The 13,665-nt window shown below is 45.6% G+C and overlaps 1 protein-coding gene across 2 annotated transcripts in view; it reads left to right on the top strand.

Annotated features, from left to right (window-relative positions):
- BRCC3 (BRCA1/BRCA2-containing complex subunit 3) overlaps positions 1-13,665 on the top strand; it is a 37,628-nt gene that overhangs the window by 23,150 nt on the left and 813 nt on the right. Inside the window, exons 6-7 of one of the 2 annotated variants that reach the window (XM_078147884.1) lie at positions 4,260-4,391; positions 9,955-9,998. In XM_078147884.1, the coding sequence (XP_078004010.1) occupies positions 4,260-4,391; positions 9,955-9,998 (176 nt within the window). The remainder of the gene's footprint in view (positions 1-4,259; positions 4,392-9,954; positions 9,999-13,665) is intronic. The other variant, XM_078147885.1, reaches the window with a different exon arrangement.

Raw genomic sequence — 13,665 nt, 5'->3', positions numbered from 1 at the left:
TGGCTGGAGGTGGTTGGGGGTGGGGATGGTGAAGAATGAGAATCACCAAATCACCTTTTAGCCTGCCTTGCCTTGCCTTGTCTTCACTGTATAGATGAAGCAGCTTTGGAAGTACCAAGTTACTATGGTTTTAAAGCGGAAGGAAGACACATACTGTATTTTAAGTTTTTAGATAGTAAAAATGTCAAATGTTATGTTTCTGAGTAATATTTGAGTTAGCAACATAACCTGCTTATTCAAGCAGCCCTTTTTCAGTTGCTTTTACTTGTAATGGTTATTTTAGCTTCCCCTCATTAATAGTCTAGTCAGCCTTAATGTGTGTGAATTCCTTTGTCACTCTATGCTGGTGGCCTTAGGACAGGAAGGAACAAGGAAGGCCTTCAGTGTGCTGGCTAGCTCCTCTCTGGAGAACTCTGGGTAAAACCTGGACAAGAAACCCTCACCTCAGGCTAAGAAGGCATGGAAGGGCTGGCATCTGGCAGTGGAGGAAGCATTTTACACCAGTGAAACCTGGGAGAGGACTAGCTTTTGAAAGCATTTTCTTTTTTGAAAGCATCTCTGGCCCTGTGTTCAGTTCGACAGACATTAAGTGCCTACTGTGTGCTGAGCAGACAGCACAGCTAGTGGATGTCTACAACTTGGGCATCAGAAAGCCCTCGGCTCAGCCCACTCCTGCCACTAGAGGCTGCAACCCAGTATGCCTTAGGCAACTTGCATTGGTGGAGGAAGTTAGTGAAGTTTTTGAGGAATATGATGAATACCAAGCACTGCTGGCCATGGGGAAGATTTAAACGTTAGATAATCTGCATTCTTCTTGGAGTTTGTGTGGGAATTAAAATCCTCCAGTCTACAATAAAAGAGACTGAAGCAGAGATCTGAGCCAATGGCACTTTATTAAAGGGTCCGTGGTCCCCTCTAATGAAGCGGACCTCATATTTTCCTCATGATTTGAGATGCCCCCTTCTTCCAGGACCTTGTTTTTATAGGGTTTTCAAATATGCAAAACACACATGGTGAAATACAGAATCTCATTGGTTGATAGACCTTGCTTTTGAGGGCCAAAAATGACATATTAGTAGGGGTGTCACAGGTTGGGTGAAGCATGGGCCAGCTCCACTGACTAAGTGCTCATACGATAGTCGAGCACAAGAAAGTCATCTACTCGTGTTGGACAAGAGAGAATGGTCCAGAGGTACAAAATAAATTGGGGGGCTTTCCAAAGCATCAAGGCATCCCACCTATGCTGGGTTTGGACAAGAAATTTGAGTAAAACAGGATGGAGATATCGTTGTCAGTATTCTTGTGGTTATGCAAATGAGCTTCATAACTTGGTAAACAAGTAGTGAACATTACATTAAAGTTTGAGGCCCACTATAAGAACCTATGTGATTTATGTAATGTATCAAACTGATTAGAATAGAGTAAGGGTCCAAGTGAATTATTTCTCACATTCATAGTCTATGAAGAGAATTGGACCCACACAAATAATGGTCATACAAAATAGTATAAAAAGGAAGCATAAACACCGTAATAGTAGAAGTTCAGGGGGAGCCTGTCTAGAGGATACTGTGTTCTTTGTTTTAAGAACAAGTCTGCCAAAACTAATCGTTTATTAATTTAGCATTATTCTAAATTGAGGTATTTTTAACCTATAGAGAGAAATGGCTAAACTGGTATATGGTCTATTACTGCCTACCCCCAACGTGCCCTTTGACATGTCTACCCCGAAATGATTTGAGGTAACATTTGTAGGAATCTCAAGGAAAATGCCCTCAAATGTCAATCATTGCCCCTACGTGGGTCATAGGGCATGAGGAAAAAAAGCATCTAAATAGGGCTACAGATAGGTTGGGTGACTACCCTTAATCCATTTCAGAAGAGGACAAGGAAGGGGTTCAAGGCTGGAGAAAATATTATTTCCTAATATTTCCAGGAGATTTTGAATATGCCTTCACAGTGAGCAGGACAGTTGAGCCTTGGGGAGAAGCCACAATGTAGTAGAGCCTGGGCATACTTTGAAGAATGGTCAGTATGTCAAAGTTTCTCTAATACCTGCATCGGATTGAGTTTCTTTGGTGTGTCAAAGCTCAAGATCGATTCCTGATTAATATGTGAAGTTGGTGGAAGGACAGTCAGCAAGTTGTTCATTAAACATCTGCTATACGCCAGGCACTGTGCTACACTCTGTGCATGAAAAGAAAGACAAAGCCCAGTGTCTGCCCTCAAGGAGCTCACAATGTAATGGGGCAGACAACATGAAAGGCTGTGGACAGGATAAATTGGAAATACTCAATGGAGGAAGGTACCAGCATTAAGGGGGATTAGGAAAGGCTTCCTGTAGAAGGTATAGGACTTTTAGCTGAGCCTTGAAGGAAGGCAGGAGGCAGAAATAAGGAGGGACAGCATCTGGAGCATGCAGTATATAGGCTGGAGTTGGGCGTGGAGTCTTTTGTCCGAGGCCAGTGGCACAGGGTTGCAGAAAGGTAGGAAGGGGTCAAGTTAAGAATGGGTTTGAACCCCACCGAATTTTGTATTTGATTCCTGGAGGTGTTAGGGAGCTGCTGGAGTTTTTTTTAAAGGGGTAGGGGGACTGTTCCATGGCCTGTGCTTTTAGGCAGATCGCTTTGACACCAGAGTGGAAGAAGGACTGGAGTGAGGAGAGACTTGAGACAGGGTGACGGACCAGAAGGGTATTTGGCAGATGGGAAACTGGAAGGATGGTGGTGCTTTCAACAATAATAGGAAGAGGGGAGGTCTAGGGGAGGGTGTGGTGGGGATTATGAGTTCAATTTTGTACATGATGAATATAATTAGAGATAAATGCCCAGTAGGCAGTTGGAGAAGTGAAATTGGAGTTCAGCAGAGAGATTGGGGCAGGAGAAGAGAATCTTTAGCATAGAGATTGTCATTCAATCCATGATAGTTGATGGGAGTGAAATAGGATAGGGGAAGCAGAGAAGGCCCTGGACCTCACCCTGAGGGACACCTACCCAGATTAGAAGGTGTGATCTGGAGGAGGATCCAGTTGAGGAGACCAAGGAGCTGGCAGATAAGTGGGAGGGGAATGAGAGAGTATGTAGAGAGATCTAGGAGAATGTGGATAGAGAAGAGGCTATTGAATGTGGCCATTAGTCATGTGCTTGAGTTTCTTTTCAGCCTTTTCTTTTCCAGGGGAATTATTTAAGGTGTTCTTTAAATAGAGCTTTTTAAGCACAAGAAAGTGTATTGGGTCATTCAAATGGAAATGCAAAATGCGGGACAATTCTGGCCCATTTGTATTTCCTGAGGACTCTAATCAAGGTCAGATTGCTTGCTTAAGAGAACAATTAGCAATTGAAGGAGAGACTTAGAATTTTAGAGCAGGATGGGAATTTGGAGATCTCCTAGTTTGGATGGACATAGGGGACCTGCTAGCCCATTACTCTACATGGGTACTACATGGGTCAGATGGCCACCATCCAAATAGTTTTTTCCTCATTGTGGATGTCAGCTTGTGACCTCTATTGAGCAACTGTAGGTCAACGGTCTAGATGAGGAATAAACTACCAGAGAGAACACGACTTAAATTCTGACAGATCCCCAGACTAAACCGGGTTTCTGAGGTGCCACTGAGTTCAAGTCACCTCTTAAGGTTTGGTTGCAGCCACACCCAACAGTAAGCACTTGAATCAGGCTAGAAGAAATAAACAGTTGTAGAAATCCTTGATTAACTCCCACCTTACCTTTTGGAGTGACTTAAAATGCATGGTGTCTTTTGTCAGCTAATTCACATAGTCCTGGATATACCACACCTGGCTGGACTTCCTGTTGGTTTCCCCTTGGTATCTCCTTGTCAAGTATTAGTATAAAATGTGTGGGAAGCTAGGCAATGTAGGCGGCCTAGTGCCTGACTGTGAGACTTAGGCAGACCCAGGTCCCATCCCACCTCCTCAGCTTGTCATCTGTGGAATGGTGGGCACTTCAGCTGGCCCTCCTCCAGCCAACTCTCTTAAGACTGGTAAGTTACAGAGGAGTTGCTTGTTTGTATCAATAGAGGGAGTTTCCACAATGGCAATTCCCGTGCTTACTAAATTCTGTGATTTAGTCTGACCTCAGACTTCTTTTCTGATACTTGGCCCTGTCTGCCTTCTATTGTGCTGTTCTAGGTCCCCACAACACATTAAAGGTGATGTGGGCCCTGCACATAATAGGCATCAGCAGGTCAAAAGGCTCTTCCAGGGACTCTAGCTGAAGCTGCCTCAAACACTTGCCTTTTACAGGTATGAGAGAGTTGATATCCCACTCCACATTGTGCCTCAAGATACCATGGGGAAAGCGTCTCTTGAGGCTGCCATTGAATTGCCCAAGATTCTGTGCCAGGAGGAACAAGATGCCTACAGGAAGATCCACAGGTACTACCACTGCTGCCATCTTTGCTTGAGACCCAGGGAATATCTGTAGTTTGGCTCATATCCCCTCTTGAGGAGTAGAAAGAACATGTCAATATTGCCTTGACAATATCTTTGGGTCAGAGGCAGGCATTATGATCCCTAGGTTCCATATTAGAAAATGAGGCACAGTGACAGGAAAGTCTCTCTCCTTGATCACCCAGCTCATCAGTCATGGAGACTGGCCACAAATGCAAGGCTTCCTGAATCTCTTCTCTCCATCAGATTTCTCTCCTTTACTTATAAATGTCCACGTACTTCATTCTGGGAAACTGGTTGCAAGCTGTGAACTTTGGGATGCATGCTGTCCTACCCCAAGAGTTGCATGTTCTGCTGATTGGGATCTGGAACTTCTATTTTCTAGTTTTGAGCATTCACTGTCCTCTTAGAGTAAAGACTCTGGGAATTTTTGAGTGAAATAACCAAAGGCTAGTCTTGCCCTTGGTGGCTTAGGGAGCTAAGGTAGCTGCAGGCAATTGGGGTACTCTCTAGTTTGATATCCCCAGCCCTGGAGAAGGCCTTTAGGGGAGGACTGGACTTGGCCTGTTGTGTCCTGCTCTCTCCCCTAGTTAATGTGGCCTAAATGAGAATTCAAATAGAAAAGTGATAGTCCCTGGTTATAAGGAGCATATATTCTCATTGGAGCAAACAACACAAATAGCAAGGTTTTTCAGGAAGCCAGATGGCCAAACCTTGGGGTCCATAGAGGACAGATGGAAAGGCCAAGTGGACCTCCATCTTACTGGCATGATTGTCCTTGGCGATTCCCCACTTATGAAGGGGGAAGTGGGCCCAAGGATTGGCATTCCCTCTTGTGGGAGTGGGGTGTTCATTAATAGATTCTTTGGCACCTAGGCATATTCCACTTTGATAACCCTCTGCTGATATTAACATTTGTTGTTTGAAACTTAACATCAAGGAACTGTCATTTTGTCAAGGGGAGAACCTCCTCCACCAATGCAGATCCTGGTCCTAACCCCCATGTGATGAAGACATCTTCCCAACAGGTTGGGCCTGCAAATTCCTCGCTCTCTGCCTGACTTCACTATTTGTCCCCACTTAGTGAAGCTGGCCCCAGAATGCTTCTAGGCCTTTCCCAGCTTTCCCTTGGTGAGCCCAAGGGCACCTCCAGTGTGAAGTGTGATGGGAGACATTACACTTCAAAATAGGAACCAAATTGGAGGTAGTGGACATTTTGCAAGGAAAGGATTGTTCTTGGTGTTTGTTTCTGAACATGGGAAATGTTTACCTGGTAAATGTGCATTAAGTAGTAAATGTCCAAGGCCCGACAACATCCTTGGGCAGGGGCAAAGTTGAAATCAGCAGAAATACTGGTCCCATCTCCAGGGCAGAGAGAGCTTGCTCACTCTGGACCCTTCTTGGTCTCCAGAGCTGTGCTTTCTTTGTATGATGAAAACATAAATCTGAAAGGCGGAGGAGCAGCCATTTCATGCTTGGGGGGCAGGCTCTGGGTGCTGAGCACTGGAATGTTGTGGGCTGAAGAAGGGAAATGTTGGGGACAGGGCTTGGCTTATCTGTCTTTATGTGGATGAAAATGACACTCCACAGCAGCCCAGCAAGAGCAGGTTGGGTCTGGGAAAAAAAAAAATCCTCAGCTGTTCTGCCTGCTTTTTAATCCCACCCAGGGCGAGGCAGTGGTCACTCTGTGAACCTTATTTACAGTAAGGTCAGGCTCACTGTGTGCCAGGACTGTGCTGGACCAGTGACACAAATGAAAATAGCCTCTGCCCCAAAGAACTTGATCTAATTCTGCCCTGATGACAGCTCAGGTTCTGTGGCTGACTGCCAGACTGCCCCCAAGTCTCTGCTCCACTGGCCTGGCTGTCTGTCTAAAATCCCATGATTAGATATTCATTCCTTTGACTTTCTCCTGTAGTCTCTTCATATACAAACACCCATGATAAGGAATACATTGATCCAGTATCACTTTATGGTGAATGGGTTTATAAGATGGCTTTGTACCTGACATCTACCTGAATATAATTTAATTCACCGGTTTATTAAGTACTTACCAGGTACAAAGTAGTCTTACTAGCTGTGGTACCCCTGGACAAGCCACTTTACCTCTGTCTGTCTCAGTTTTCACATCTGTAAAATGGGGATTAATAATAGCACCTGCCTTCCAGAGTTGTTGTGAAAATCAAATGAGATAATATAAAACACTTGGTAGACCTTAAAGTGCTAGATAAATAATAGCTGCTGCTGTTGTTGTTATCATTATTATTCATTCCTGAGGGAATAGGATCTAGGATGGGTAAAGTCAACTAGGAAGAAGATCTGTGAAAGAACACTAGTTGGGGTAGCTAGGTGGCGCAGTGGATAGAGCATCAACCCTGCAATCAGGAGGATCTGAGTTCAAATCCAGCCTCAGACACTTGACACTTAACTAGCTGTGTGACTCTGAGCAAGTCATTTAACCCCAATTGCTTCACCAAACCAAACCAAACAAAACACCAAACCCCCTCCCCCCAAAAAAAACAAGAAGAAAGAACACTGGTTCACTGTTGGAGGGGAAAGCCTAGGGAAGAGGGTTAATAGTCATGCCTACCTAGACTCAATTCAACCAAGATTGAAGTGACTGCCTTCCACATGCAGTGGGAGGCATGAAGGTCAGTTCTATGCTAGGAGACAGCTAAGTGATACCAAGGTGCCCAGCAGTGATCCAGAACAGAGCTTGGTGCTTGTGAAATGCTTCTGGAATCAAATAAAACATGGCATCTGTTCTTACCAAGTTTACGTCTCGTGGTCCAAGTGCCACAGAGGAAGGGAGAAGGAGTCTCAGACAATATACAGGAGTTTGGGGGGAATTGGAGTCAAATGAAGAATGAGAGGGAAGTTGTTCAAACTCTTCCCAAGTCAAGGACTCATCTGACAGTGTTGACTGAGTCCACTTACCAGTTTGTCATCTCCTGGAGCTGACTGAGCAGGGGAATCCTTTTTACAGAGCAAGCTGGCCTCAATGTGGGGACATACTCACCATAAGAAGAGGCAGTCTGGAAAAATGGGCTGAGATCATCACATGAGATAGTATAGAGAGAAGAGAAGAGGACCCAGGATAGAGCCTTTGAGGGAATCCTAGGGTTAGTGGATGTGCCCCAGATGAACATCCAGCAAAGGAGACAGAGAAGGAGCGGTCAGTTGGGTAGGAGGAAAACCAGGAGAGAGTAGCATCGGGGGAACTAGAGAGAAAAGAATATCCAGGAGGGGAGAGTGATCCCCAGTGTCCAAGGCTGCAGAGAGGTAAGAGACTGAGGATGGAGAAAAGGCCATTGGATTGGGCAGCCAAGAGATCATTGGTAACTTTGGAGAGAATGGTTTGGGTGGAATGATGACATGGTCTGAAGCTGGATTGTAAGGGGTAAGAAGAGAGTGAGAGGAGAGGAAGCTCCTAGTCTAGATAGCCTTTTTTTTTAAAAGCTTTTTGGGGAGGCAATCGGGGTTAAGTGACTTCTCCAGGGTCACACAGCTAGTGAGTGTTAAGTATCTGAGGCTGTATTTGAACTCAGGTCCTCATGACTCCAAGGCCAGAGCTCTATTCACTGTGCCACCTACCTGCCCCTCTAGATAGCCTTTTCAATGAGTTTAGTTAAAAAGGGTAGAAGAGAAACAGAATGATAGTTATCAGGCATGGAAGGATCAAGCAAGGCTCTTTTTCAGAATGGGGGAGATAAGCACATGTTTGTAGGCAGGAGGGAAGGAGCCAGTAGAGAGGGAGAGATTGAAGACAAGTGATAGAGTGGGGATGACAGAGGGGACAGGAAGGAATGGGATCATCTGTGCATGTAGAAGGCTTTGCCTTGGCAAGAAGGGCCACCTCTTCCCATGAGATGGGTGGTACAATTACACATGTTGTCTCCTTCATTAGAGTGGAATCTATTTGCTGGCAGGGACTGTTTTTTACTTTTTCTTTGTATCCCAAACTCTTAGCACAATACCTTGCACTTCTTAAATGTTTGTGGATTGATTGACCATTTCTTGTGTATTTCTATGTAGGCACATCTTTGTCTTTTTACTAGAATGGAAGCTTCTTGAGGTCAAGGACTATTTCCTCTTTTGTCTTTGTCAGCACATAGTAAGCATTTAATAATACATGGTCGGGTTTTTTGAGGGCATAACCTTTATTATGGTTATGAGGAGAGCTCTTTGGAATGGTTTTCTGTTCATTGTAGATATTTGAATAGTCCAATTTGCTCAGTGGGTTCCAGAATGATGCTATGATAACTGAACACATTGCTTAGTGGGGTGTCTACAGAGAATTCTTCTACATGCACAGACTCTACTCCAACCAGCTGGCTCCAGAGGGCACACTTTTAGTCATTGAGGGGCCAGTGAGACAAAAATGGGAGGAATTCATCATTTCAGAACAAATGCTGCTGGAAAAGCACTTGGTCTGCTTTGGGCCAGCATAGCAGGTATAGCTGGAGTACAGAATTTCTAGCATCCATCCTTCCTGCAGCTCCCACCAGAGGAGGTAGGTGGCATGTAATTGCCAGGCATTTCCCCTGACTTCACATAATATTGTGTTAGTTCCAGCTCTGTACTCTAGGTGTCTCCCTAACCAAACCCAGCCTCAGTTTTTCTCATTCTCAACCAACCTGAGAAAGTAGGTGAGTGAGAGATACCCCTTTATTAAATGTTTATTTTGTAGCTCTTGAAGAAAAAAAAACACATCCTAGAGTCATTAAACCTTTAGTAGTGCAAGTAAATGTAATTAAAGCCCTATCTCAGTCATCTAGTCAGTCGGTAAACATTTATTAGGTGCCTATTATGTGCCAGGCACTGTGCTAGGTGCTGGGGATTCCAAGAAAGGCAAAAGGCGGTCTCTGCCCTCAAGGGTCTCCTAGTCTGTCTGATGGGAGAGACATGTCGACATGCAGACAAGTCTGTCCAAACAAGATCCATGTAGGCTAAATTAGAGATCAGCAGCAGCAGAGGAAGGGCACTGGCTAGAAGGGCATTGGTTCTTTTTGGGAGATCCTATGGCAAAAGAGAGAGTGAGCAAGGCCTAGGTTTGAGTCCTCCACTCATACATATTGGTTTGTGTGATCCAGGATGAACCACACCATCTCTTAGTGCCCCCAGGCAGCTTTTTAAGACTAGAAGTTTTCTTGGGGGGGGGGGTGTTCCCTACACTAATGAAGTCATAGTTCTGAACCAGAAAACAAAAATCACTCACATTAGATGACTGCCTGCTTGATGGAAGGCCTTATTAATAGGTTTTGTTCAGTTGTTCCAGTTGTGCCTGACTCTTCATGACCCCATTTGGGGTTTTCTTGGCAGAGATCTGGAGTGATTTGCCATTTCCTTCTCCAGCTCATTTTACAGTTAGGGAAACTGAGGTAAACAGGGTAAAGTGACTTGCCCAGGGTCACCCAGCTAGTAAGTGTCTGAGGGCCAAATTTGAATTCAGGTCTTCCTGACTCCAGACCTGGAGCTCTGTCCACTGTGTGATACATATAGAATCCCAAAGTGCTCTGCTGCTAACCCGAACTCTGCTTTCCTTCAGCCTTACTCACCTGGATGCAGTGACTAAGATCCACAATGGTTCAGGTAAGGTACTTGGGCGGGAAGCAAGTGGCTGGCCCCGGGGATTTAGGCTTCTTGGGGTTCTCTTGACAGAAACATCACTCTTGCGGTAGACAGCCTGGCCCCAAGAATGGATTCCTCTGCTCCTGCTTACTCACATCCTTCCCAAATCCTGGTGACCTCAGAGGGTCCCCACAGCTCACGGCCTACGATCCTGTGACCACAGAGATGTTGCTTGTAGGGAATGTCAAGCGAATCAAGCATGCAGAGCTTTTGAACTCAGCCTTTCAAATCAAATCTTTGAAAAATGAGGCTGTTGTGAGAGTCACAATCATTATTTTTAGAAAACCCCATAAAGACAAAAATGCAAGTTCCGCTGTGGAAGAGGTTAGGTGTGGCCTGTATACAGAGAAGGACATATGAGGTAATCCCAGGAAAGGGAGCGCTGCAAGGTGGGGGGGTGGGAGTGGTAGGGCAAGTGGGTCTCAAAATGGGGAGTACCATGTGCATGGAGGCTGGCAATAAAGAGTTGAGGGCAGGGGACAGCCTAGAATACGGTGTGTTAAGGGGAGAAATAGTAGGAGATGGAAGGCTTTGGTAGGGCCTCGAACATCAGACAGAGGGGGTTTTCTCTTCTAGAGGCAGTGGGAGCCACTTTAGATCTGTGAGAAGGGCAGTGACATGGTCAGACCTGTGCCTTAAGAAGATGCTTTAGAAGCTGCAGAGAGGTTGGATTGGGAATAAGAGAGACTGGAGTCAGGGAGACAGATTAGAAAGTGACTTTGGAACCAGGTGAAAGGGGCAAGCATGTGTCTGTGGAGAGCAGGGGACAAACTTGGCAACAAGTGCCCCATGCTGTTTCTTAGATGGTTGTGGAGTAATTATTAGGATCTGTCTCTGTCTCTCTCTCTCTCCTTCTCCTTCCCTGTCCCCCTCTTCTCTCCTCCTACCCCTCTCCTCTCTGTTTCTGTCTTATCCTCTATCCCTTTCTCCTTCTCCCCTTCAGTCCTTTTTCTTTCCCTTTCCTCCTTTCTCTGCCCCTCCTCTCTATTTCTGTCTCTCCATCCATTCTCCACCTTTCTCTCTCCCTCTTGCTTTGTTTCTCTCCCCTTTTCCTCTATGTCTCTATCTCTCTCCTCTCTGTCTCCCCCTCTCTCTGTGCCCCTGTTTCTCCCCCTCTGTGTTTCTGTCTCCTCCCCTCTCTGTCTCTCTCCTTCATTTGTCTCTTTCTCCCTCTTCTCTCCCCTTTCTGCCTTCCTCCCTCTCTGTCTCTCTCTCCCTTCTCTCTGTCTCTATTTCTCCCCCCTCTTTTTGTCTCCCCCCTCTCTCTGTGTCTCTATCTCTCTCTCCCCCTCTATGTCTCTTTCTTCCTTCTTTCCCCTGTCTCCCCCCTTCTCTGTGTCTCTCTCCTTCCTTTCTGTGTCGCCTCTCACTAGGGCCCGTGTAAGCAACTTACTAGGGGCCTCATGGGGTCAAACAACAATTGAAAAATCATGGTCTTGGGGCAGTTAGGTGGCAGTGGATAGAGCACTGTTCCTGGAGTTAGGAGGACCTGAGTTCAAATGTAGCCTCAGACACTTGACACATTAGCTGTGTGACCCTGGACAAGTCACTTAACCCTGATTGCCTCACTTAAAAAAAAAAAGAAAGAAAAAGGAAAAATCATGGTCTTAGATTTGTGTTGTGTGTATGTGGGGGGGTTTGGGTGGGGGGGTATGGGTGTGGAGGATGGTAAGGGGTTGGAATGTGTAGGGGGTATATGTGTGTGTATGGGGGTGTGGCAGGGGCATATGGGGGTATGTGGTATGGGGGAATGTATGGGGATGTGTGTGGTGTGGGAGTGAAATGGGGATGTGGGGGTGGAGTGTGGGTATAGGAGGTAATTGGTTCGGATGTGGGGTATATATTATGGGGCTATGCTGTGTGTGGGGTTTGTGTGTATGGAGCATGGTGGGGTATCTAAGTGGGATTGGGTGTGGGGATATATGTATGGGAGGATGTGTGTGGGGTGTGTGGCCACTCTTCACAGAAAATGCCCCAGCACAACTTGCTGCCTGCCACCTGGTCCCTGTAGAACAGGCTTGCACAATCCACTTGCTGCCTTTGGCGTGCTGCAAGTGGCACATGGGCTGCAGGTTATATAGGCCTGTTGTAGAAGCAAGGAAGACAGGAAGTTTGCTCTCTTCTGGGGTAGCTTCTGATGCCTCAAGGATCCCAGCTCTAAAACTGGCACACACTGCAAAGGCCATGTCCTTCCCCACCCTCATTTTACAAAAGACACTGAAGCCCAGGGAAGTAAAGGAGCTTGCCCAGGGTCACACAGAGAGTAAAGAACAGAGCTTTAATTTGAACCCAGTTTTCTTGATCCCAGGACCAGGATGCTTTCTCCTCATACCACCTGTCGACCATAGAAACTGATCTGATTCCTTCTTGCTCTCCCCCTGATAGCCTCCTAATTAACAGCAGGTCTTGACAAAAGTTGGGGAGATGTGACAAACTTGAAACCAGTTAGTGACAGTTAAAGAATCATAGCTTGTCAGAGCTGGAAATGAGAGTGTATTAATTCAGCTCCCTTGTTTCACATAAGAGGAAGTAGAAGTCTCATGTCCAGAACCCTCATGCTCATTACTCCAACTGCCACTTGGATCTGTTCTCCCCCCCCCCATCAAAACACTCTTCTCTTAGGTTGCTGCCTTATACCGTCTGCTTATACCGACCCTAGAGTGCGAATGAAGTTACTTGCCCCCTAAAACATTCCTGGGGATATTTGCATTTTAAAAGAATTGCTTTTTAATCTCAATGAATCTTGTTAAAAAAAAAATCCTGGTCCCACCACTGGAGATAAAATGGACAATTTTGACTAAGTGAAATGTAAAAGTTTCTATACAAACTTGAGGCAGGTAAAAAACCTGAGTTACAATCTGGCCTTAGACACTTAGGAGCTCTGTTGACCCCAGGCAAGTCTATTAACCTCTGTCTGCCTCAGTTTTCTCATCTGCAGAACTGGGATAATAATAGCCAGGGTTGTTGTGAGGATTAAATGAGATTAAAGTTTTAAGGTGCCTTGCCTTCTTTGTCAGGAGGTAGATAGCTTGTTTCATCAAGAGTCCTTTGGGGGGGGGCAGCTAGGTGGCATAGTGGATAGGGCACCGGCCCTGGAGTCAGGAGGACCTGAGTTCAAATGCGGCCTCAGACATATATTACTTCCTAGCTGTGTGACTGTGGGCAAGTCACTTAACCCCAATTGCCTCACTAAAAAACAAACAAAAATAAAACAAACCAAAGGAGCCCTTTGGAATCCTGTTGGGTCATTGTTTTGCTAAGAGCTAAATCTTTCAAAATTGTTGACAGTTTTGCTCTTATTGGATACTTTGTTCTCCTAGTTGTATATACTTCACTCTGCCTCAGTTTCCTAATCACTGGACTATTCTATCACATTTCTGTTTCATCATTCATTTAGCCATTCATCAATGAAGAGAGCTGCCATAAAGGATTTGTACATATGTGGCTTTTTCTGCCATTCTTTGCTGTCTTTGGGCTATAGGCCTAATAGTGCTATTGCTGAGTCAAAGGCTATGGTCGGTTTAGTGACTTTGGGCCATGGTTCCAAGTTGCTCTCCAGAATGCTGGACCAGTACAGGTATAATCTCTACAAATGGAGAGGACCCTCCCACACACACCAAAGCCCCCC

This window comes from Phascolarctos cinereus, unplaced genomic scaffold, assembly GCF_003287225.1.
Source record: "Phascolarctos cinereus isolate Bilbo 61053 unplaced genomic scaffold, phaCin_HiC Scaffold_8;HRSCAF=390, whole genome shotgun sequence".
In the NCBI taxonomy this organism is placed as follows: Eukaryota; Metazoa; Chordata; class Mammalia; order Diprotodontia; family Phascolarctidae; genus Phascolarctos; species Phascolarctos cinereus.
This window is presented reverse-complemented; position numbering and strand designations above follow the sequence as displayed.